This window comes from Coptis chinensis, chromosome 7, assembly GCF_015680905.1.
Source record: "Coptis chinensis isolate HL-2020 chromosome 7, ASM1568090v1, whole genome shotgun sequence".
Classification (NCBI taxonomy): Eukaryota; Viridiplantae; Streptophyta; class Magnoliopsida; order Ranunculales; family Ranunculaceae; genus Coptis; species Coptis chinensis.
This window is the reverse complement of record NC_141462.1, coordinates 5,336,028-5,359,982: the sequence shown is the minus strand read 5'-3', so window position 1 is coordinate 5,359,982 and position 23,955 is coordinate 5,336,028. Positions and strand designations below refer to the sequence as shown.

Genomic DNA, 23,955 nt, shown 5'->3' with positions numbered 1-23,955 from the left:
ACTCGAAACGTAGTTTATAGAGTTTTAAGCAAGTGAATGGGCTGAATTTATATGGTTGGATTAGTATAGTTTCGTTGTTATATCTGTTTCCAGTGGCTGTGTTTGTCAAATGGTCTCAATGGGTTGAAGGATATCACTGAGCAATCCAAGCTTCTGGAAATTCGTTGACATTGTATATGTGGGTGATTTTGTCTGGGGTGTTTTACCACCTTTACAATCAGTCGTCTTACCAGGAGCTGCTAATGCGTACTGTCTTTTTTTTTGTTACTGTTAAGATCCGATGTGACACATGGTTGTCAATAGATCTTCTGCTATTATTCGATTAATGTTTTTAGTGAACTAAGTTTGTCTACACATTGGGCTCTATTTTAACCAACAAAAATTCTACTTGGTTTTCAGACTGTTAAAATGATTAGGGTGCGCCATCTATTTATCTTCATTCTATTTGATCAGAGGCTTATATGTGAATCTATTTACTTACTTCACGTCCAAGGGTCAAGTGTGTTCTTGGCAGTGAGCAATTCACCTCGCGCATTTTCAGCAGGTAAATACATTTAAGAAAGTGAAAGAGCTTTGGACTAATGGGTTGGTTGCTTTACTTTTGTTTATGTGCGAGGCCACATTTTTATATGTAGTGGATGACACTCAGCTCGAGGATTGCTAATAATACACTCAAGGAAACTGTAAATATTTATAATATTGCTGCTTCTTTACACTGCCAATATTCAGTGTATTATAACTTGAGTCATCCTATATGAACATGTGTGGTTATAAACATGTGTGGTTAATTTTTTTTTCATATAAGAAGGGTTGAGCTAATACATTAGATTGTCATTTTTACCGTAAGCAAGGGGTATGGGGTTATATTTCATTTTTCTTCTAGGTTGAAATGGCCTACAATATGTATTATTACTCCTTTATGAGAAAGTCGATATCGACTTGAACAAATAGGTATTTTTTACCACTGAATTTCATTTTAGTGATATCAATGACATTTATATAAATCAGGTTTTTCTTAACTTTGTTTTCATTGTGAAATCTAATAGATTTGAATTCTAATGTGATGATACAAATTGACAGGAAACGTTGACACAAGAACTGGTCCGTAATCCACGGGAGCATGACACAATCAACAATATTGTTTAAGCAAGGCATGACTTCATATTTTGTTCATGTCATTTCCTAACTCCCTCCATGTTGTAGTGATTATCCACTATCAATTGTTTTGGTTGCCAAGAGATCGACCACATCAAACATCAACCAGGTATGTGTGAGTACTCCTTCCATAGGATTTTTACTAAATGGCTTTTATGACTTCTATAAAAGATTGTCAATAGTCGTTGCCCCTCTGATTACAGGGAGGGTTTTAGTATTTCAGATAGTATCGGAAGGGCTAGGATTCAATCAAGACTTCTAGCACTAATATAGTGTCTATAAAGGCTTATTCTTGAATTAGATGGGAAGTGTGGGCAGCTGGTAGTTGGGAAGGGACTTTGTATATGGGCTCACAATAATTTTTAAGTGCTCATACAGTCTAGCCACTATTGGAAATAGCTTTCTTCATGCACTTTTTCTATCTGTTTTGTGCTTGCCATGGACATAGTCCATATGACCATCTAATTTGCTAAAGGAATAAAATAAGAAGGATTAGATCCTTCAACTTTAGTGATTCTATAATTTCTTAGACAGTTCAATCTGCATACCAAGGGAACACAAGTTTTATGATTAAACTACCATTTATTTGAAGTAAGAAAGTGCCTTTTTGGTGAATTAAATTGACAATTAATTTTCACCAATATCAAGTGAATGTCTAAGATCTAAGTATTTTGCTTATTTCCCATAAGCGTCTTTACTAAAAAAAGATCTTAGATTTCTTTTGGCATTGCCTTTTGCAATTATGCTAGCTTAATTAGCTATTCTATACCTCCTTGACAACCCCTTCGCCTACCCCTCCTCTCTCTCATGGAAACCCTCATCTCCTTCCTCTAAAACCAAAACCCTTTCTTCTCCTTTCGCCTTACAACTTTGTGCCGCCAGATCGAGATCCAAGTAAAGATATGTGTTGTTTGAAGTACTGCTATATGCAGCAATCTCTAATTTTTTTAATTATTGTAAAAATCTTGAGAGTCTGAATCTTTGTGGTCCTTATGTAGTCCTTGCGCAGTTTGCTTTTAATGAATCACTGAATTGGGTGGATTCTAGAGCAATGAATAACCGAACAAGGAGAAAGGAGCACAAATGAGGAGTTTTTCGAGTCCCCTTATGGAGTATGATGAATCTTAGCTAGGAGAAAGTTTGAATGCACCAACTAATGTAATGGATTATTTCTCAGTACACTCTTAAGTTATTCAGAGTTACAAAGTACAAAATGGGGTAAACTCGATAACTTTATCATGATCAATTTTTACTCATTGATTTAATTTATTGTCTATTCCAAAGTGATTACTAGGTTGAATAGATGGATTTGGTTGAATTAAAGGGGTGTGAAAAAACGACATTATTGTATGCGTTATTAAAGGTGATGCAAACTGACGTAGCGAAGCATCAAGTGAGTATATTATGGTGTTTGATTTGTGTTTGACCGATGTTTGCGATCACCTATTCAATTTCTATTTGTTACTGAGTTTATCAATTGAAGGTGATAATTGTTTTGCGGGAATTCGAGTTCATTCTTGCAGATCACCACTAAATGCAATTTTAATTCTAACTCTATATATACCTTATCCCGAACCTAAATTATTAATTTTCAATTTCCTTGAATCAATTTCAGTTGTATCGTTTAATCCATATATTGGGGATTTAATTTTAACATTTTAAAATGATCTTTTAGGGCATATTACGAAGGCAAGCAATGTTTATGTTCCGAGTGATTTCATAGAGGAAGTTGCTGGATGACCATTGGTGCTTTGTCTAAGGTCATAAGATGTGACCTCTAATGGGTTCGATTTCAAATGAGCATCTATTGGTTCCATTATCGAAAAAATAAAACATGTATGTGGGGAGATTATATAGAATAACTTCCATATACTAAGGCTAGGTTTGTTTTTTGAGCTAAAATTTATCTTTTATTTTGTGTTTTTTCAGACTTCCAACTGAATTTTGGATTTTCTAAAAACTGCAAGTAGTGGTTGTGTCTAAAGCTACAGCAGTGCGTGTTTCTTCTTTATATTAATAATTAATGTGATCTTGGACCTACGATTTCTTTTTATCATAATAAACTTGGTTACAAACCTGAAACTTTATTTGATTTTCATGAACCATGTCCAACTTTGTGATTTAGTATACAATATCTGTCTTGCATTATGATACAGAGTATAGACACACATTGAATGAATTAAAGCATTTATTCTTTTATATGCATGGGGGTATGCATTGTTCATTCTATGTGCTACTAGAATATGATCTGAGAGTGAGACTATATTATGATATTTAAGGTTGTAAATAATAATTGAACAACACGGTCTACGAATTAATTTTTCTAAACTATGTAATGGGAGTGTTGGACCAGAACAAATGTTTTTCTATAAATTTGCTTTGGCACGTCTTCAATTGTTTTGGCCAATATTTCGGTCTGCCTTTTGAAGCCTTCCAGCTCCGCATGGCCTCTATGCATTCATGCGATTCATGGTGATCAATCCGTGACTCGGAACTCCAACTATGGCAACGGTGACGGCTAACACTATTTGGGAAGGAACTCCTAGAAGCGTCTGTGATAAAAGAGGCAGGGATAGACATGATGAGCTCACCATCCAATGTAATATAGAACTTCTTTTCTCTAGCCGTGATAGAAAGGAGCTGAAGCAGTGGGTTGTGTGGATATGATCGTGAGAAGAAGCAACATAACCTATGGGTGCATATGCATTCCCAACCTTTGTAGCAGAATATATAAAATTGGAATACAGGTCATATGTTTGTAGTTTTCTTTACATTGTCATTCAGGTTGTTGCATGTAACTTTCCTATGATAGGGATACTTCAGTGGTGAGTAACTTCAAATCTAGCTAAATAGTTGTGATATTGAGCAATTAAGATTTGAGATCAAACATATATCTTCCCGTTGTGGTTTTCGAAGTACGAGTTTTTTTTTTTGGCAAAGATATTCAGACTTGAATTGTTAGATTCAATCAAAAACTTGTCAATTTAATTTTCCACTTACTAAAACACATGTTCAACAAATTACTGAAGTTCCGTATATCCAACTTCTATAAACTTTGTTCCCACACACTTGATTATCATTAAACAATTAAACAATTGAGCTCAAATGATCACATTTCATCTAAACTAAGAGAAAAAAATGATCAATTAATCTAAACTATAAATTGCTAACAAAATAAATGATATGCAACTTTTGGGTCACTTAATTGTAAGATCATCCACTATTAATGTAGCAAGTCGGGTCAATTAACTAGTTTAGAATAAACTTTCAATTTATAAACACCCGGGTTCCCTAATGGTCACGCCAATATAAAGGTGATAATTTGGCCCTCAGGCCCTCAACCCGCCCCGACCCGCCCCTCAAAATTGCATGTTCAAGCCTCAAAAGTTGGCCCTCACATATTTGAGTGGCGGGCTAGCCGGCCCGGCCCTCATGCTTATAAGGGGTGGGCTAGGGTCTAAGTTTTGAAGCATGAGCCCGGCCCTCACCAGCCCTCACTTGGCTCTCATACGTTTTCTTGTTATTTTATATTATATTTATGTATTATACTCTAATTATCTAAGTTGTATAAAAAAAAATCACTAAATTAGTTTTCAATAGTGGATAAATTAGAATACAACATAACATATGCGTTTTTTTGTAATTGATTTAATGATATGTATATAAGTCATACATAAAAACAAATTCAACCTAACAAGTAACAACATAGTTAAGTATGAAAAATGTAGATGTTTTAAAAATATCATCTCTTCCACCATCTCTATTTATTATTATTATTTTCTAAAGGCATAACAATTAGTTTTGTATACTTAGTTAAAATTGATATACATAATCAAACTATGATAAAAATAAATAAAAAATTGTAAAAAAAAATATAAATAAAATTAGTCAAGTATAATTAGATCGGGCCCGACTGGCCCTCATTTGGCCCTCAAAAATGAGGGTCGAGGGGCGGGTTAAGGGCATGAGTTTTTATGCTTGACCCTACTCGACCCGGCCCTCAATACAAAATAGGGGAGGGATGATCCGGCCCTCAATCACGAGGGCTTTTATGGTTTGAGAGGCGGGCTAGCCCGGCCCGGCCCTTTTATCACCCCTCACGCAAATGGATTGGTAGGGCCCTGACCCATTGGTTTTGCTGACCGATTTTTTCAAGTTTTTACACGATATATATTATCTACGATATCTCACGGCATTTGATGTTGCAATATTTCAGTGGTGTTTCATTTTCTTCTTCACCTGTAAAAAATTTCTAAAACCCTCTAAACCCTAAATCCCCTATTCACATTTCCAAACAATGAGAAGAGTTTTACTCAAATTTACCCCATTGTATACTAGACATATCCATTTTTCTCCAAAACCATTCAAACAATCTATTTTCCCTCTTCAATTAAACTTGAGATTCTTCTCTTCTGATAATGACAATTCAGAAACTAAAATTACTGATCCATCAAATGATGCTGTCCCTTTTGGTGGCAAAGATGTCAGCACTGAAGGTATTTTAGTGTCAAAGTTTCAATTTTTAGATTAATTTAGTGTCTATTGAGTTTAATTTGTGAATTTTGTTGTAGATTTGAAGGCTATGATTGAAAAATATGTTAAAGGGGAAAATGACGAAGACCTTCCGGCGATAGTGCAGGCGGTGTTTAAGAGAAGGTTTGTGGGTGACCATGGAGATACTGATGATGTGCCTTTGGAAGAGGGCGACCCTTCGGATGAGGAAATTGAAGATGATTTCGAGGAATTATGTTCGACTGATGAGGATATTGATGATTTGTACAATGCGAGAGATTACGTGATGAAAAAGTTGGTGAAGGACAAGTATTTTAATATGGATGATGAAAAGTGGAAAGAATTACTTCAGGATGCGGTGAACAATGGGGCGTTTAAGGTTACTAAAGAGTGTGAAGATATTCTCGAGGATATGGAACACTGGGATAAGCTTCTTCCTGGTATTTTATTTATTCTTCAAATACTTTGCTCTTGCTTTGTCATTCGATACCGTGTTTTAATTCGACGAATTACATTTTCAGATCAATTTCCGTGATGATTTTTGTAAATGATTGTGTTACGTTAATGGTGATTTTTCATTTCCGTTTCCATCTTGTGTACGTGCAGAATAGGAGAATACACGTATAGGCATACACTTGTTGGTAGGGAGAAACTCTACAACAACTTTTCCTTCTTTTGAAATGATATGAACTTAAGTTGTGATGTATACAATTATACAAATGCATGACCTTTAGTTTTGACATATACAGTTAGAAGAATCGGTACATAAAATTAGCTAATCTAGAACTTTTGAAGGCGCTCCTGCATGACAAAAAAACTTAAAAAAGTGAAGGTAAGTACTTCTTGATCGACTGGTCCATAGAGGAACTGCATAACACTAAGATGAGATCTGATTAGGAACCCCCAAATTGCAACAATAAAATAAGCTGATAAGATACGAAGAAAATAACTTTTGTTTTCAGCATGATGTTGGAGCTATGTAAGGTGTTTATTTATTTATTTGTGTGTGTGTGTATGTTGAAATTTGTAAATCTGGTAGAACTGAATAATCTATTTATAATTATTATCATTTTTATGTACTTCCCTTATCTAAGATTTAAGTGGCTGAGTGCATATTTTTGTCTGTGTGGTTGTTAGGATCGTGCACATTATATGTGTTGTGTGGGTGGCTTATTTTGGAGAGATTAGAGAGAGGCCAAAGGCTTTTCTCTCGCACATTTCCCATTTCCATTGTTAGTGCTATTGTTAGATATGCGTTCAACTTTGTGATATGTTTCTGATTTCTCCGGTAGTTTGAATGATACAAGTCTTGATGTTCTTGTAATTCTTCCTTTCCATCTACCTACTTTCTTAGATGAGATAAAGAAAAAGGTGGAAGAGAAATACAATGAGCTTGGGGATATGTGTGATAGGGGAGAGATTGAACCGGAGGCAGCATACAAGTTGTTTAAGGAGTTTGAAGATCAGTTGGTTCAGGAATGTATGGAAATAACGGCGGCAGAAAAGTCCCCAGAGGAATATGAGACCAGTGGACCAGACAAGAAGTTGGAATCGGATGATCCGCCTGGCGAGGGACCAATTTTAAGGTGGCAACAACGTGTAGTCTTTGGTCCTGGTGGTGATGCATGGCACCCTAAAAACAGAAAAGTGAAGCTCTCAGTCACTGTTAAAGAGCTTGGTCTCTCAAAGCATGCTTTTCGCAGGCTAAGGGAATTAGTTGGTAAAAGGTACAATCCTGGCAAGGATGAGCTTACAATCACCAGTGAGAGGTAAGCTTTGTTAGTTACTTTAAATTTTCCCTTCCTCACCGGTTTATGAGCTGATTATATGTCTTCATGGTCGCCCCACTTTCTTAATGACCTTTTTTTTACGAAATTTTAGAGCTTATTAAGATGGAAGAGAAGAAAAACACAACCTTCTCAAGAGAAGGTGCTCATGAATATAAAATTGTTCCATATCATGTCTCCTGATAAGTCCTTGGTTATGCAATTAGGATTCTATCCCCAGAAAAATCTAAAGAATGCTGCTTCGCTTGCATGACCTTGGTTCTGCCATTAGGAGCCGCCCTTTTTGTGAAAAGGGTGAGCTGATTTCCCTGTTGCCTAGAAGTGGGCTGCAAGGAACTCCAAGAAATAAAGCTAAAATGAGAAGATGGTATCAATGTTTTTTCCTCTGTTGATGTTTTCATGGGATGGGCACCGTGTGTGTGTGTGTGTGTGTGTGTGTATGTTGTTTTTTTTTTTTTTTTGGGAGGGGGGAGCGGCATGCTCACAGTCTCACACTATATCTTACCTTTTTCAACACATGCTGCTGTGATGCGAGCCAAAATGTTCATGTTTGTTCTTTTCATTTATTTATTTCTTTGTTTGTCTATATTTGTTTTAATAGATTTGAGCACCGGGAGGAGAACAGAAAGGATTGTATGAGGACTTTACTTTCCTTGATCGAGGAAGCTGCCAAAGCCCGAAAGCTTGTGGAGGACACTCGAACTTCTTACCACAAGGAGAGACTCAAGGCGAACCCAGCATTCATGGAGAGGCTACATGCTAAGACAAGGAAAACAAATAGTTCTCAATCTGCTGAAAAACTTCTGTGAGATTGCGGCAGTTGGAGCTTATACATTGTAGCATCTTTCCGCCCATCGCCTGAAATAACAGATCAGTTTTAACTTTCCAGAGAGGCCTTTTTCCTAAGGCTATGGAATGAGATTATTAGAAGTTTGGACGTGCTTCCCCACTTTTAACAATGTATCTGGCATTCCGGCCCCTAATTGAAATCTTGTATACATGTTTGATTCTTGCTTTTCAAAGGCTGTATGTAACTCAGTGGCTGGTACTGTACACTGGACGCATTTACATCTCGTCTCATTCTGTACTCTACATTTGTTCTTCCGAAATCATTAAACCTACGGCTACTGAACTTTTGACTCACCTAATTAGTGCAAATTTCAGTATATTTTACTTTGTTTTTTTTTTGGTTAAGGAAATTTTTTCATGGCACTGCCGAGGAGGGGTGTTCGTGGGTGGTTGGAACCTGTACTAGCCTGGAGGCCACCACGTCGGGAATAAATCCCGCACTCACAAGAGTATATTTTGCAGTTGAAGTGTGTTATTTGAATGTTTCCCATTTATTGCAAACGGATTGGTCAGTTGACATACAAACCTGAAATCCAAGCTGATTCTTGCTATTTCAATTTCCAGCATGAGAACTGGAGAACCAATAATTTACCAACTAGTAAGTAGTAACTGCTACTGTAGTATGTTTTCGAGAAGTGATGTGCTTAACCAAGGCTCTGACACGTGTAAACGCTTTCAACAACAGATTGTTTAGTGGTAGACGTGTCGTCACTTGACTAGGCCGGAATCAATCTGCGAAAATAAAAACTTTGTAGCAAAGAGTGTCTCTTCAGAATCTATCACTGAAAAAGTGAAAAAGAGAGAATTTATTTATACAGTCTTCGAATCCAGTAGAGTTTGACTGTGTCTCTTTTTCCCATGTTTCACTCATTCTTTTGCCTTTTCTTGTCTCACACTCACTCACTTTTCTTCACTCTTTTAAACAAAATCATGACACCCAACAACAACAACAACAACAAGTAAAGCATTTGAACAAGAAGAAGGAAAAAAGAGAGTGAGATGAGCAAAAGAGAATGGAGAAAGCAGAAGAAGAGTTAGAAAGAAGAAGCAAGTTTCTAAGTAGTCTTATAAAGAAAAAGAAAGCTGTTGAACAAGAAGAAGAGACTGAACTACTTAATGTCCGAGTTAGAGCTTCAGATATGTCTTTGTCACTTCAAAACCAAGCCTTTAAATGTGCTAGAGATTCACTTGACTCTATGCCCAACAAGAAACTTGACAGCAAACGTCTTGCTTTAGCTTTGAAGAAGGTATATTTATATATATATGAAACCCCATCTCTCTTTTTTCTTTTTTTTTGTTGTTTGCAGTTTTTGTTGAATAGAAGTTTTTAGAGATTACTCCTTTTTCCTGAGTTTAACTAGTTATAGTTCCTTGAATTTATGTGGTTAATGGTTATTTTAAATGTATGGTTGATTCCTTTTTAATCAAGTTTATAGTGGTTGAAATGGGCTCATTTTAGTTGGTGCAATTTCCTTTTCCCTCTTTGAAAACGTGTTAGTGATGTGAAAATGGTGAGGAGAGTGGTATACTTTGAGGTTGTGTTCAGGTGAAGCGGAAACATACGCAGCTCTACCACATTGCACCATCTCCATTACGAATATGTTTAAATTCGAAAGGTAATAAAGGCGGTGCAATGTTGTAGAAGTTAAACACATCTAAGCCCTAAGGAAGGCAAACTCTTTTGGGAAAATTTCCCAAATGTTAGTCGAAAGATTATATTAAGATATGAATGTCTCTTGGATGCACTGAATGTTTCAATAAAGTGAAGCATTTGGTGATAATGGACCAGAAATGCTGTGGACTCATGTCACTTGTATTAGGATATTATAATGCTTGGCAGTTGGCACTAGAGCACCTGAGTAATATTTTATATCCTAATATGCACATTGAAGAGTAATATATTTGGGTATTCACATGCGTCTGATATGAGATTTACCTAGAGTTTTGGTCTTACCTTACTGATGGCATAAAGGGACATATAGATCTTCCCTAGATTTATGAACACAAGACACAGAGTCCCTAGTAAAGCGCGATATATAAAATAATCTGGATTGGTCAATACACAAATAACTTGGCTCTAGTATCGTTATTATTTTGTTCTTTTACTTACTAGACTCTACTAGAGTCCTACTGTAAGCTGTAGGAACTTGAGCTTGGAGTGATAAAGAATTGATGGAAAGGCTTAATAGAGGAAACTCTGACATGTCTTAGCATTTTCCTGTATCTTGTTTTTACTGGTTTTTATTTAGTCAACTGGAATGCTGTGGAATGGGCAACAGAGCTGTTTGGACTTGAAGATCTGCCCTACCATTTTTACCATTGACCTTGAGCTGTGGAGGCCAATGAAGAAGATCATCTGAAACTAAGCATGAAATACAGAAACATATAAGTATAAATGTATAATGACCTCCCCAAATGCCACAACAAGAAACTAATATAGGCTGATCATGGAAGGATGCTCTTAGTTGTTTGAACGTTTAATACCATTCCCTAGGATGCTCTTAGTTGTTTGAATGTTTAAGACCATTCCCTAGGATAGGAAAGGCTGAGAAACTACTAAAATATCCTACCTTTTCAATTTTTATTTGTGTCAGAAGCAACGTGTCGCCAACTCCTCTGTCACTGTGGAATGTGGATTGTCAAGAAGACAGTCGAATGTCTGAGAACCCAAGAAAACACTTTTAAAAAAATCTGTATTAACTTGAGACATAGGAAATTCAGTCGTGTAGTCTAGAAGACTAAAACTCAGGTTATGAGATAAAATTAATTGTTGAGCATGATAACTGCTATAGTCCTGGTTGCTTATGCATTGTGACGAAACTTTTCTCTCGTGTTAGTTATTTTTCTCCTAACATATGAATTAAAGGATTGAGTGAAGAATAGATATCCTCACTGTCTCCTGAAATTTAGACATCTTCCTCCACCACCCCAAGAAAGTACTTCTTTAGTTTGGGAAGTGAATGGAAAGGCACGTCCTTAATAAGAAGATTCTAATAATTGGAAAAAATAAGTAAATTAGCAAAATAAAGAAATTGATGTCAACCAATGGAACTTACTAACAGTGAGTAACAAAGTTTGCTTCACTGCAGCCCTTGATGATCTTGTTGACAAGCAAATCTGGGTACTGCTTGTTTCAAATGTGTTTGATATAGCACAGGATGAAATAGGATTTTAATGTGTTCTCTTCTGGGTACTGCTTGTTTCAAATGTGTTTGATATAGCACAGGATGAAATAGGATTTTAATGTGTTCTCTTTTGTCTCTTCTGGATCAGGAATTCGACTCATCATATGGTCCTGCCTGGCATTGCATAGTCGGTACAAGCTTTGGTTCCTATGTCACACATTCTGCGGGAGGATTTTTGTACTTCTCTATAGATAAGGTTTATGTCCTTCTCTTCAAGACTACTGTTGAGCCTTTAGATCACTGACAATTATTACAAGTTCTCATGTGGCTTGTGGAAATATATATTTGATAACTTATTTTATTTGTACACTCGTGAGACTACGCAAATACAAATTTTAGACCTTCGCTTTGCCATATGCATTGGTTACAGTAGGAGATTCTTGAAGAAAAAAATATGTTTTTGGTTAGTAAGCCGTTGTACTAACTGGTGTGAATGTGACCAGTTCATTTAGTGTGCATTAGTTATTTCTTCTTTCAGAGACTTTCACGGTACTAGATATGCATGGGAACCAATTATGAGTTAAACACTGGGTATGGTATGTCAATATAAGCCTATAAGGTCTTGCATGGCACCATGTTTGATTGACTTTGGAGATGAAAACAAGTTTTACTGCACAGTGTCATTAAATGGTCTTGGGATCCTTTTACTCAACAGTAGGATTTTTTTTTGCTAAGTTCAACATTAGGATTAGAAGATCTGTGTAAGATTTAGTTGGAACAAGTAACTTTTACTTTTAGAGCAATATGATACAAGACTGAAAGTTTAAAATCTACACAACTTTTACACCAGCACCTTCTTCACACAGAATTACGAACAATAGATACAGTACAAACAAAATCCATCAAAAGATGTACATTTCTTACTAAGCAGTAGGATAGGAAGCATCCATAGCAATACCACAGAGACCTTCTTCAGCATCAATATCACGTTGCATTCTTATGTATCCTTCTTCACCCCAAGTAGTACCCCAAGAATTCTTTACCAACCAATATTTTGTCCCATCTGTAGCAGTTCCATAGCCAACTGCGGTAACACCATGATCCAATTGAGTGCCACAGTCTCCAGTGAATACACCACTTGAGTAGAATTGGAAGGCCGATCCACTGGCATCAATGGCTACTGAAATTGGTTGGTTAGCCACAGCCTTTAGTAAAGCTGCTTCACTGTTGGCTGGAACATCCTCATAGCCATTGATCTTGGCTGCGCTAGAAGCTGCCTTTTTCGCATTGCAAGTCCCATCTACTCCTTTGTAGGGGTAGTTACCTTCTGTCGTGAGACCTTTGTTTTGTTCAATGAATTTAAAGGCGTTGTCCATGAGACCGCCTCCACAGCCTTGATCCACACTAGTGTCACAGTCGACAAGCTCTTGCTCAGATAAGGATATCAACTTACCTGTTGAGAGTTGACTAATACCTTCCATAGCTGCTACAGCAGAGAACGCCCAGCAACAACCTACATATTTTGTTCAAATTCGATTGTATTGATTTTAGAAGTCACTGAGTAGCTTATATTAGAAATTATAGTTGCACAGCTACAGGATCAGTACTTTTGAAGACCGATTTTACTTACCACAGTTGCCTTGGTTCTTGATGGGTGTGACGGCTCCTTTTTGACGCCAATCCATGGTGGTTGGCACAGCTGTTACATTTTCGTACCTGAAGGATGTAGAGTATTTGGATTGGGATGATGGCTTCTTGAATCCGTTACGAGATGCAATGAATTCTTCATTGGTCTGATCTGCAAATTCATTGACACTTACTGTATATCGTTGGTTTCCATTCTTGTTGTGGAAAGTGTCAATAAACTCGACATTGGTCTTAAATATTTGGAAACGCATCTGTTTCTCAGCCGTGTCCTTGTAGGTTCTCCCGTAATCAGTCATCCATTGCTCATGTCTATCTTCCATGGATAGTGACATTCCCTCACTATGGTCACGGAGTGTGCGCAATGATATTGCATGAGATGCGCAGATTACCAAAACAAACAAAATCACATAAATGCATTTCGATTGGCAAGATGAAATGATAACCATGATTTGCAGTTTGACTTGGGATTAAGGTACAATGCAGATGTAATACTGGTACTGACTACTGAGTGAGTAATCACATTCTCAGTCCTACTTTATATAGATACATTTCTGCCATTGACCACTAAATGGATTCGATAGGATATTCATTAGTGTGCCGGAAAAGTTTCAATTGACTACGATTAACAATTTAGTTTGATCGTTAAACTCGACATTGTGCCTCTACCTTACCTCTTACGTCGATAATAATATAATTCTCTCAGCAGCATAACATATGTTCTTTGTGAATAAATTTTAACATTAAGACAAATATATTACTACTTTAATCCAATGTAACAGTCTTTGTATGCCTCACTCTCATATGGTACTTCAAGGGGACGTTTGAAAGAACTATAAATGTATATTAAATTGCTTAGTCTCTTTCAAAAGATAATGTACCTGCAACCGAGTGAAAAGGCAATATAGTGGTCAACCATCACCGTCGTAGTCTCCAAATTTAGCAGTCAAATGACTTGGCCAACTGGTAAAAAAATGTGAGACCGGTAATAGGATAACAATTAACTGTTAGACTAAGAGAATAGAGAAGGAAACAATATCGGATTACTGGTTAAGGATGAGTTGGTTTTGTATCACTAAAAATATCTTTTGCGTGATTTCTATTATTCTATACGTGTATATATAGCCAATTCATATCATATCATCCGTAAACTCCATAGATTAAGCATATGTTACCTTGTATATGACATGATTCTAGAAAAATATAATCAATACAATCAATGAGTATATTCCTTATATACCCAAGCTCATCCGTAACCAAAGTTTGCAATAAATTAATTACAATAGTTGGCTAACATTTTGACATCTTTTTACCACATCTAATTGATGCACCCAAGTCAAGGATCCATGCATCCTGACATGGCAACATCACGCGATGTTTTATCTTACGATGTGAGGTTGATTATACCCATCACTCGTGAATTTTTACCACACACTTGTGCCGATTGGATACACGATCCAACATTAACCAATGTTAATGATTCATATTATGCACGGTTCAAATTGATTTTGGAGGAATACCATATTGACTTCTGGAACCATGTTTGTGTGAAAATGTTTTCTGGGTAACCTTGTGAGCACCTAAGTTCCCGTTCCACTACTAGCCCTTAAGTGCATCCTTTCGGTTGATACAATCTTTTTTTTGTTTTGTTTTTTTTTTTTTGAAAAATTAAGCTGGGGTTAAAGTAAACCCCCACCTCTTATATTGCAAATAGTTAAATCTTAGAAAGTCTCCTTAACATAATTAAGATCAAGGCCCAAAATATCGATATCGATGAATATATCGGTGTACCCAAAAACCGATATATATCGGATATATCTATTTTTTTGGTAACCAGTCCAAACTATTTAAAATATCGGAAATATCGAATATATCGGAAATGTAATATCAGAAATATCGGAAATATATTGAAAATATTAGATTTATATTAAAAAATGGTCAAAAAATCAACCGATATATATCGGATATATCGATTATATCGGCGATATAAAGTTTTATATCGGAAATTCCGATATATATCTGGAAAAAAGAGTTCTATATTCGGTGGATATATGTCGGAAATATCGATATCAGTGTACCAAAATACCAATATATATCGGATATATTATCGATATTTTGGTCCATGCTTAAGATAACACATTGACCATGCTACATTCGAACCTAAGAAAGTAGAGATAGTAATCCTACTTCCTAGTCATAATGTTCTTAACAATCTTAGGATGATCCTTCCTAAGATGAGTTTGTGTTTTCTCGTAGTTACAAAAGAATCTTTCGCAATCACAACAAAGTGAGTCCCAAAATATCATCCCAATACTTTGTTTTTTGTTAGTGATTTTACCTTCTTCGCTAGAAGTATTTTTGTATTAATTATGTATGTTTTGCTGATGATTTTCAATTAACAGCAAAATCTAGCTTCAAGTTCTTCAAAAAAAATTGGTAAGATTCACCGAAGTGGGTAGCCTTAACCAGGTGTGGTAACAGGTAAGCCTGAAAGCTGCTCCCGTCCCTGTCAGGCTTGTAGTGTCATGATATACCTCGATGTGTATCATTACTTGTTCGATGTGAGACTAATAGACTAACCTGCTTGTAGTGTCATGACTCATGATATACCTCGATGTGTATCATTCCTAACCAATAGAGACTGTTTTCCTCCCTCCTTTTCTAGAAATTTGATTACCTCTCTCCTATGGCCGGAGAGGGCCAACCCCTCCACCACCCCTCTCCCCCCCCAAAACCCATCCTTAACACCAGAGACCATCTTAAACTATGATCCTAACATCTCCTCAAACCAAACTCCAAACCACACCTTCCCAAATGGCCGCCTTGATGATTCTTTGCAAATCATTGAAGAACCGTTGGCCTTGCTAGCAAATCTGCTAACGGAAGAACAGCCTCCCACTGCTGTTCTTCCGAATTTTTAATGATGGAGTACTTGAGATTGAGGAAGAAATTCTAGAACATGGTGCAAAGGAATGGGAGGACAAAATTGTAGGCTTTTTCCTATACTCTATCGTGAAGACCCAAGTGGAGAAGAAATGGAATCTAAAAGGCCAGCTTGACATCTCATTAGATGGAGACATGTTTTATTTTGGGTTTCACAATTTAGAAGATAGGGATTATGTGTTGGATGAGGGATCTTTCCATATGATGGGGAAACTCTTCATCATCAGAAAGTGGACAAGGGAAATTGAGGATAGCAGGGGCTCCATAAAAAACGTTCCTTTGTGGGTCAAATTTCACAAAGTCCCTAAGCAATTATGGAATGCAACGGGATTAAGTAAGATTGCAAGCACAATTGGTAAGCCACTGTTTATGGACAAAAATACAGAAGAGAAGATGATGCTTTCCTTTGCGAGAGTATGCGTGGAGATTGATGCGACGAAGGAGCTTCCAACTACTCTGCAAATCAGAATTAGATCCTCTAAAATTGCTACTGTGGAGTTTCAATATCCATTGAAGCCATTGATTTGTACTGAGTGCAAGATGCTCGGTCATGCTACAACAAAATGTAAACCAACATCACCTCCACTGTACAAACCTAGAGTTGTGCCTAGAGCTGAACCAGACACCAACAATGTAAACAAACCCTCAAAGTGGAGACATGTGAAAACCATATGGAGAAAGAAAAACTCAAACTCACATGTTGGTGTTGATCAAGCTTTGAATGGGAATATGCAAGAAATGCATGCGTAAGTTCGTGTACGCAGCTTTAAGCCTGCAAATGGATCCCACGGTAGGCCATCAACTACAATTATAAGTACACAAGATAACATATTTTCTGCATTTGCTAATGACACAACTGCTGTTGATGTCCAATCTTCTGTTGCCAGATTAGGAGACTGTGCACTGTTGTAGAAACCGAAGACAATCTCTTTGAAAGTCCGCCTGTTCTTGAGAACCAGCGCTATCATATGTATGAAGCTCTTGTGGATACAAGTGAAGATGATTATACACATGTCATTGATGGTGAGGATAGTAATGAGAAAGAGATTGAGAGCGTCTTCAAAGACCACATTGTCCCAGATATTACTAACACAGTTGAAGGCATTAGTTCGCAAACTATTTAGGTTGGCTCTGAAAATATGCTAACAACACATTTGATTCAAGGTGATGAATGGAGGACTATTGAGAAACCAAAGAAAGCTAGAAAGTAGATTCAATGCTCTCTTGGTGAAATTAATGATCCTACCATCGATATATACTATTGCAATCTTTTTTAGACTTTCAGTATATAACATCTGTTAGATAAGCTTTATACATGCACCTCTACATAGAGCCAGGTCCATTGTTTTCTCCTCTCTTCCTATTATCATACTATACCTATTCTGGGACTTAAACTCTGTTTGGTTTTGGCTACTACTCCCCTTATATTATTTGCACTTTTACCCCCTTTTCTTCAACACTGTTGTTAAGTTCTTTAGAGCAATTATAGGTATTACATGTGCTCATCTTATGTGTGGAGACAGGAAACATACATACTTAATATATTAGGAATTTCTCGGCTTTTCTTTTTCCTTTTCGTTTAATATATTAGAGTAGGAGATGATTGAGCAATTTCAGAGAACAAGGACTAGCAACTAGCATACCATTGCAGTCCTCAAATTAAATGTGATGATGAGTTCAGTTCTGAGCCCACAAAATTCTCTCTCTTTTTCTTTTTTTTTTTCTCAAATTTTGTATTGTATTTGTCTGTTGCATTGATAATTCTAGCAGATACTGTATAATGGATTGCAGTTAGAACTCTGCATATGGTACATCAACTGATGGCCTTGCAACGCACCAACAATTTTCTTATGAGATTATTGAAGCAAGATATAATTACAGTGCATTGCCATTTAATGGTTTATGGTTTTTAGGAAGATTATCATATTTAACATTGGGATTAAGGCCATGGACAAAAAGTTTATGTAGTGGAAAGGACAAAGGTCTACGTGAATCAAATAAACATTGACAAGCTGAACATTACAAACTTCTACGTTGCTTTTTACACTAGTAGGTATCAATCATATACACAGAAGCAAGAACAGAAATTACAATCTAAGCAATGTACATCGGTAGATGTTTCATACTATATGCAGTCAGGTAGGAAGCATCCATGGCAATACCACAGAGATCTTCCTCAGCGTAGATATCACGTTGCATCCTTATATATCCTTCTTCGCCCCATGAAGTACCCCATGAATTATTCCTAACCAACCAATACTTATTAGTTCCATCTGTAGTGATTATATAGCCAACTGCGGTGACACCATGATCCAATTGAGTGCCGCAGTCCCCAGTAAATACACCACTTGAGTAGAATTGGAAGGACGATCCACTAAATAAAATGAACACAAGAGAGAATGAAATGTGTTTGTTTCATTACTTGATTATGATCTTACAAGTCCTTTATATACATAACAGAAATCAGTTACAAGTTAGTTACAATATGATGAGCTGTTACAATGTGATTGGTTGATGATTTTGATGAGCTGGCTCTGACTTTTCTTGCCTGACTGAGATCTTCTTCAGACTCCTTAATAACCCCTTTCAAGCTGAAGGGAGTCGAAATAACTGACAGCTTGGAGAGCAACAGATGAAATCATTGAGAAGATAGACCTTGTGTAAAGATATCTGCCAATTGATCTTTTGTACACAAGTATTGAATATCAACAATTTTATTTACAACTAATTCTCTTATATAATGATAATCTATCTCTACATGCTTAGTTCTAACATGAAAAATAGGATTATTAGCTAAAGCTATAACACTTATATTATCACAAAAAATAAGAGGTTTCAGTAAAGGAATATATAAATCTTTGAGTAGCAAACAAATCCAATATATTTCTGCAGCTGTGTGTGCCGAGACCTGTACTCTGCTTCAGTACTTGACCTTGCTACTGTGTGTTGTTTCTTGGCAGACCAAGAAAGAAGATTATTGCCAAGAAAGATGCAGAAACCAGTTATAGACCTCCTATCCATAGGGCAACCTGCCCAATCTGCATCCGTATAAGCTTGAAGATTGAAAGGACTCCTTGTAAACCATACTCCATAATCAATAGTACCTTTCAAATACCTGATAATTCTCTTTACAGCTGCCATGTGAGGTGATCTTGGAGAATGCATGAATTGACACACCATATTTACTGCAAATGATATGTTAGGCCTGGTCCATGTTAAATATTGAAGTGCCCCCACTAAAGATCTGTAGACAGTAGGTTCTGTTAAAATCTCACCAGAGTGAGAATCCAATTTACAACTTGATGAAATAGGTGTGGGAGCTGGTTTGGCATCAATCATATTTGCTTTCCTTAATAGATCATAAGTATATTTTGTCTAACACAAAAATATACCTCTTGAATCTCGTTGTGCTTCCAATCCCAAGAAATAATGAAGCAGACCAAGATCTTTCATAGCAAATTTAGAACTTAATTGGCTAATAACCTTCAAACTCTCAGCTTTGGAACTCCCTGTAATAAGTGTCAAAGATGTTTAATGAATATTTATGATAGTCTTTATTGATATAACCAGCAGATATATATACAAGAAGGAGCTCCATGAATACAAACGATCTCCTAGATCCACATATCTAGGAAAAAATAATACACTTACTAAGATTACAAGATACTTGCTAATACTAAATAAAGATACTTGCTAGTACTTCCAACACCCTCCCTCAAGTTGGTTCGTGGATATCGCACATGCCCAACTTGACAAGAGAGTCAACAAACACCTTGCTAGCCACTGCTTTAGTAAGGACATCAGCTAGTTGGTCTTCAAATTTTACAAATGGAAAAGTAATAATTCTAGCTACAAGTTTCTTTTTGATAAAATGTCTATCAATCTCCACATGCTTCGTCCGATCATGTTGAACATGATTATGAGCTATCTCTATAATTGACGTATTGTCACAATACAAATTCATTTTCACTTTTGGTTTAAAACCCAAGTCTTCCAACAAATTTCTCAACCACAGCAACTCACATACCCCATATGTCATACCTCTATATTCAGCTTCAGCACTTGATCTTGATATTACTGGCTATTTTTTACTCCTCCAAGTCATAAGGTTTCCACCTACAAAAATGAAGTATCCTGAGGTAGACCTTCTATTGTCGGCTTAACCTGCCCAATCTGCATCAGTGTAGCCTTCTACTTTTAGGTGATCATGATTTGAGAACAATAAGTCTTTACCCAGAGTAGATTTCAAATATCTCAATATGCGCTCTACAGCATCCATATGAGGTTTACGTGGGTCATGCATGAATTGACTCACGACACTAACTACATACACAATTTCTGGCCTAGTATGCGATAAATAGATCAATTTCCCTACAAGCTTCTAATATCTCTCCTTATCGGTTAGAGTTGCATTCAAATACAGAAACAGCTTGTGGTTCTGTTCAATGGGAGTATCAATTGGCTTACATCCGAGCATTCCCGTCTCAGATAATAAATCAAGAATATATTTCCGCTGGGATAAGAAAATACCATTTTTTTATCGGGCTACCTCAATCCCAAGGAAATATTTAAGGTCTCCGAGCTGTTTCATTTCAAATTCAGAAGCCAGATACTGTTGTAAACTAGAAATCTCCTCATGGTCATCACCTGTCACGTACCACCATATCATCAACATAGATAATCAAAGCAGTGTTTTACCTCTTCTGTGTTTTAAAAATAAAGTGTGATCCGAGTAGCTTTGTTTGTAGCCGAACTTCTTCATAGACTTGGTGAACCTGCCAAACCAAACTCTTGGAGACTGTTTTAACCCATACAATGCCTTCTTTAGTTTACAGACCATTGTTGTATCTGAGTATTCTGGTATACCTGGGGGAGGATCCATATATACTCCTTCAGTAAGATCTCCATGTAAGAAAACATTTTTTACATCAAACTGAAGAAGAGGCCAATCTTTATTAGCTGCTAATGACAAAAGTACTCTCACAGTATTGAGTTTAGCAACCGATGCAAAAGTTTCTTGATAATCTACACCATAAGATTGTGTATACCCTTTCGCAACCAGCCGAGCTTTGTATCTCTCAATATCCCCATCTGCTTTGAGCTTGACTGTAAATACCCATCTGCACCTCACTGTCTTCTTTCCCTTTGGTAAGATTACAAGTTCCCAAGTGGCATTCTTTTTCAGTGTTGCCATTTCTTCTGCCATAGCTTTGGTCAATCTAGAATCTGCTAAAGCTTCCTGCATTTTACTAGGAATAAAGACAGATGATAACTAGAATACATAAGATGCATATGACTTGGACAACTTGTGAGATAACACATGGTTGCTTATGGGATATTTCACTTTAGCTTTAGGATCAAGTTCATATTTAATTGGTGGTTGGCCATGGTTAGATCGAGGTGGAAGATGATATTGAACTAGTTCAGAATTAAGACTAGGTAGATTAACATCATGAATATTAGACTCACCAACATTATGAGTATTGGAATCAACAATAATAGAGTCAGGTGATACCTCTAATGGGTCTTCTGGAGAAGATTGTTGTGGAGAAGATTGGATTAGTGGATCCGTTGTAGGAGGTAATGTACTATCATGGACTTGATATTCACATCCTTCACTTGAGCACTCAGTGGAGGTTGCATCGACTTCTTCTATTGAGTTTTTATCACTAAGTGATTGTGGTCTCGATAAATCAAAGACCATTATATCATCATGATTCTGCATTTTATTTCTATTCTCCCCCTGAAGTGAAGAATCAGTGATCTCTGTATAAAAGAGGTCGTGTTCATGGAAAATGACATCCATTGAGACAAAAAAAAATTTAGAAGATGGATGATAACACTTATAACCCTTCTGAGTTGAGCCATACCCAACAAAGACACACTTCAACGCACGTGGATCAAGTTTGGTGCGTTGTTATGTATGTAAGTGAACATACACCACACACCCGAAAATATAGGGTGCTAAATGAACAATGGGCGGAAGCGTACAGTGATCAGAAAACACATCTAAGGGTCTCCGAAATTGGACAACACTAGAAGGTGTATGATTCATCAAGTAAACAACAGAGTTCAAGGCTTCGCCCCATAAGTGAGATGGGACATGGCCACCAATTAATAAAGACCGAGTGACCTCCAAAAGATGTATGTTTTTTTGTTTTGTAACCCCATTTTGCTGAGGGGAATAAGAGCAAGATGTTTGATGTAGAATATCAGCCGAATGCATAAAGCCAGTCAATTCCTTTTTGAAATACTTTATCAGAGCGAACAACCTTTACAGAGATTCCAAACTGTGTGAGCACCATCAGATGGAAAAGGGGAAAAATTGTATAGACATCACTTTTATGTTTCAAAAAATATTCCCAGGTCATCCGAGTGCAGTCATCGACAAATGTAATAAACCATTTCATCCCGTTATGTGTAGGACGTGGGGCAGGATCCCAAACATCTGAATGAACTAAAGAAAAAGGAGCATCAGCTTTATTATCACTCGAAGAGAAAACAGTACGATGGCTTTTCGCCATTACACAGGTTTCACAAGCAAAATCAGAAAGACTACAACCATTAAATAAAGATGAAATAATCTCCTAAGATAACCAAATGAGGGATGTCCTAGTCATCTATGCCAAAGCCAATCTCGCCTTTATTTTTATTAACCTTATCGTCACTCATAACAAGAGCTTGTACTCCTTGATTGGACCGTTGAAAACCATCCTCCAGATAGTACAATCCTCCACTTTGTTTACCACTGCCAATCCTCTCCTTGGCATGGATGTTCTGAAAAATACAGTGAGTAGAAAAAAACAAGGCAACACAATTATTAGATTTGGTGAAGTGGCTAACAGAGAGAAGATTACAGTTTAGTGATGGAACAAATAAAACATCATGGATAGATAAATAAAGGGACATAGGTACAGTGCCAACACCATGCCAACAACTGGAGATGACACACCATTAGCATTAGTAATGACTGATTTGGAGCAACTATAAGAGAAATGGTTAAATTTATAGCGATCGCAAGTCATATGATCAGTAGCACTCGTTTCAATTATCCAATCACTATTTCCAGTAAAAGCAATAAGAGCAGAGTTAGATATACCTGACTGGGCAACAAATCCGACAGCAGTGACTAAGTGACTATTCGAACTGGAACCCTCTTCCTTAGAATTAGAAGACATGGGGGACACCATCTTACCCTTTGGATGCCAATCTGGATAACCATGGAGCTTAAAGCAGGTATCAACTACATGGTTATCACCATTACAATGGGTACACTTACGAACTCCTTTCTTTGAATCCGGATGAGCAAATGATTTCCGAGCCGCCATAGCAGTCCCTTCATTTGATGTCCACCAAGCATGGCGTCCTGATGATTCGCCTCTGCACAAACTATAGCATAAACGGACTGTATGTCTAGAAGTGGTCTATTAGCAAGGACACGACCATGAACCACATCCAAATGAGAATCAAGTCTGGCCAAGAAAACATACACACGCTGAGAATTAACCTTTGTGGTATATTTCTTAATGTCCTTGGCACACTCCATAGTGCAGTCTTCAATAGCGTCAAATTCTTTCCATATTTTCTTTAGTTTTCCAAAATAAGGAATAACAGAACCGCCATTTTGGTGGACATAAATTCCCTCACAATATAGCTGATAACCCTTTGATGCATCTTGGCTGACCAAGTAAGTTTGTTTTGCAGTGTCCCAGATATCCTTGGCCGTAGACAAGCAAAGAAAAATTGACCTAATGTCCTTGGTCATTACATCAAGAAGCCAAGACTTGACCAGACAGTTCTCGTCCTCCCAAGCTTCATATTCCTCAGAATTTATGTTTGTTGGAGCAGCCTTAGTACTAGAGATAAAGCCCCAACGCTTTCTGCCCCTGATCTTGTTCTGCGCATTCAAGGACCACTCGATGTAGTTAGTACCATCAAGT

The 23,955-nt window shown here is 36.9% G+C and overlaps 3 protein-coding genes, 1 long non-coding RNA gene and 1 pseudogene across 4 annotated transcripts; 3 read left to right on the top strand and 2 right to left on the bottom strand.

The window, feature by feature from the left end:
- Nucleotides 1–5,353: 5,353 nt before the first annotated feature.
- LOC147485487 (uncharacterized) lies at nt 5,354–8,597 on the top strand. Its single transcript, XM_086570660.1, has 4 exons — nt 5,354–5,651; nt 5,727–6,107; nt 7,022–7,436; nt 8,056–8,597. Exons 1-4 carry the CDS (start codon nt 5,453–5,455, stop codon nt 8,261–8,263), a joined length of 1,203 nt encoding a protein of 400 aa, XP_086426786.1. The 5' UTR covers nt 5,354–5,452; the 3' UTR covers nt 8,264–8,597.
- A 424-nt stretch (nt 8,598–9,021) lies between these two features.
- Nucleotides 9,022–11,842, top strand: LOC147485486 (Dynein light chain type 1 family protein). The gene is made up of 2 exons (XM_086570662.1): nt 9,022–9,550; nt 11,577–11,842. The coding sequence occupies exons 1-2, from the start codon at nt 9,317–9,319 to the stop codon at nt 11,730–11,732; spliced, it is 390 nt and encodes a 129-aa protein (XP_086426788.1). The 5' UTR covers nt 9,022–9,316; the 3' UTR covers nt 11,733–11,842.
- Nucleotides 11,843–12,195: 353 nt separating this feature from the next.
- On the bottom strand, nt 12,196–13,584 carry LOC147485485 (senescence-specific cysteine protease SAG39-like). Its single transcript, XM_086570661.1, has 2 exons — nt 13,059–13,584; nt 12,196–12,941 (listed from the first exon to the last, which is right to left on the bottom strand). The coding sequence occupies exons 1-2, from the start codon at nt 13,519–13,521 to the stop codon at nt 12,352–12,354; spliced, it is 1,053 nt and encodes a 350-aa protein (XP_086426787.1). The 5' UTR covers nt 13,522–13,584; the 3' UTR covers nt 12,196–12,351.
- A 1,913-nt stretch (nt 13,585–15,497) lies between these two features.
- On the bottom strand, nt 15,498–15,586 carry LOC147485484 (U6atac minor spliceosomal RNA; annotated as a pseudogene).
- Nucleotides 15,587–15,685: 99 nt separating this feature from the next.
- Nucleotides 15,686–17,574, top strand: LOC147485483 (uncharacterized). Its single transcript, XR_015201784.1, has 2 exons — nt 15,686–16,805; nt 16,903–17,574. It is a non-coding gene; the product is annotated as an uncharacterized LOC147485483 (long non-coding RNA).
- The last annotated feature ends 6,381 nt before the right edge of the window (nt 17,575–23,955 follow it).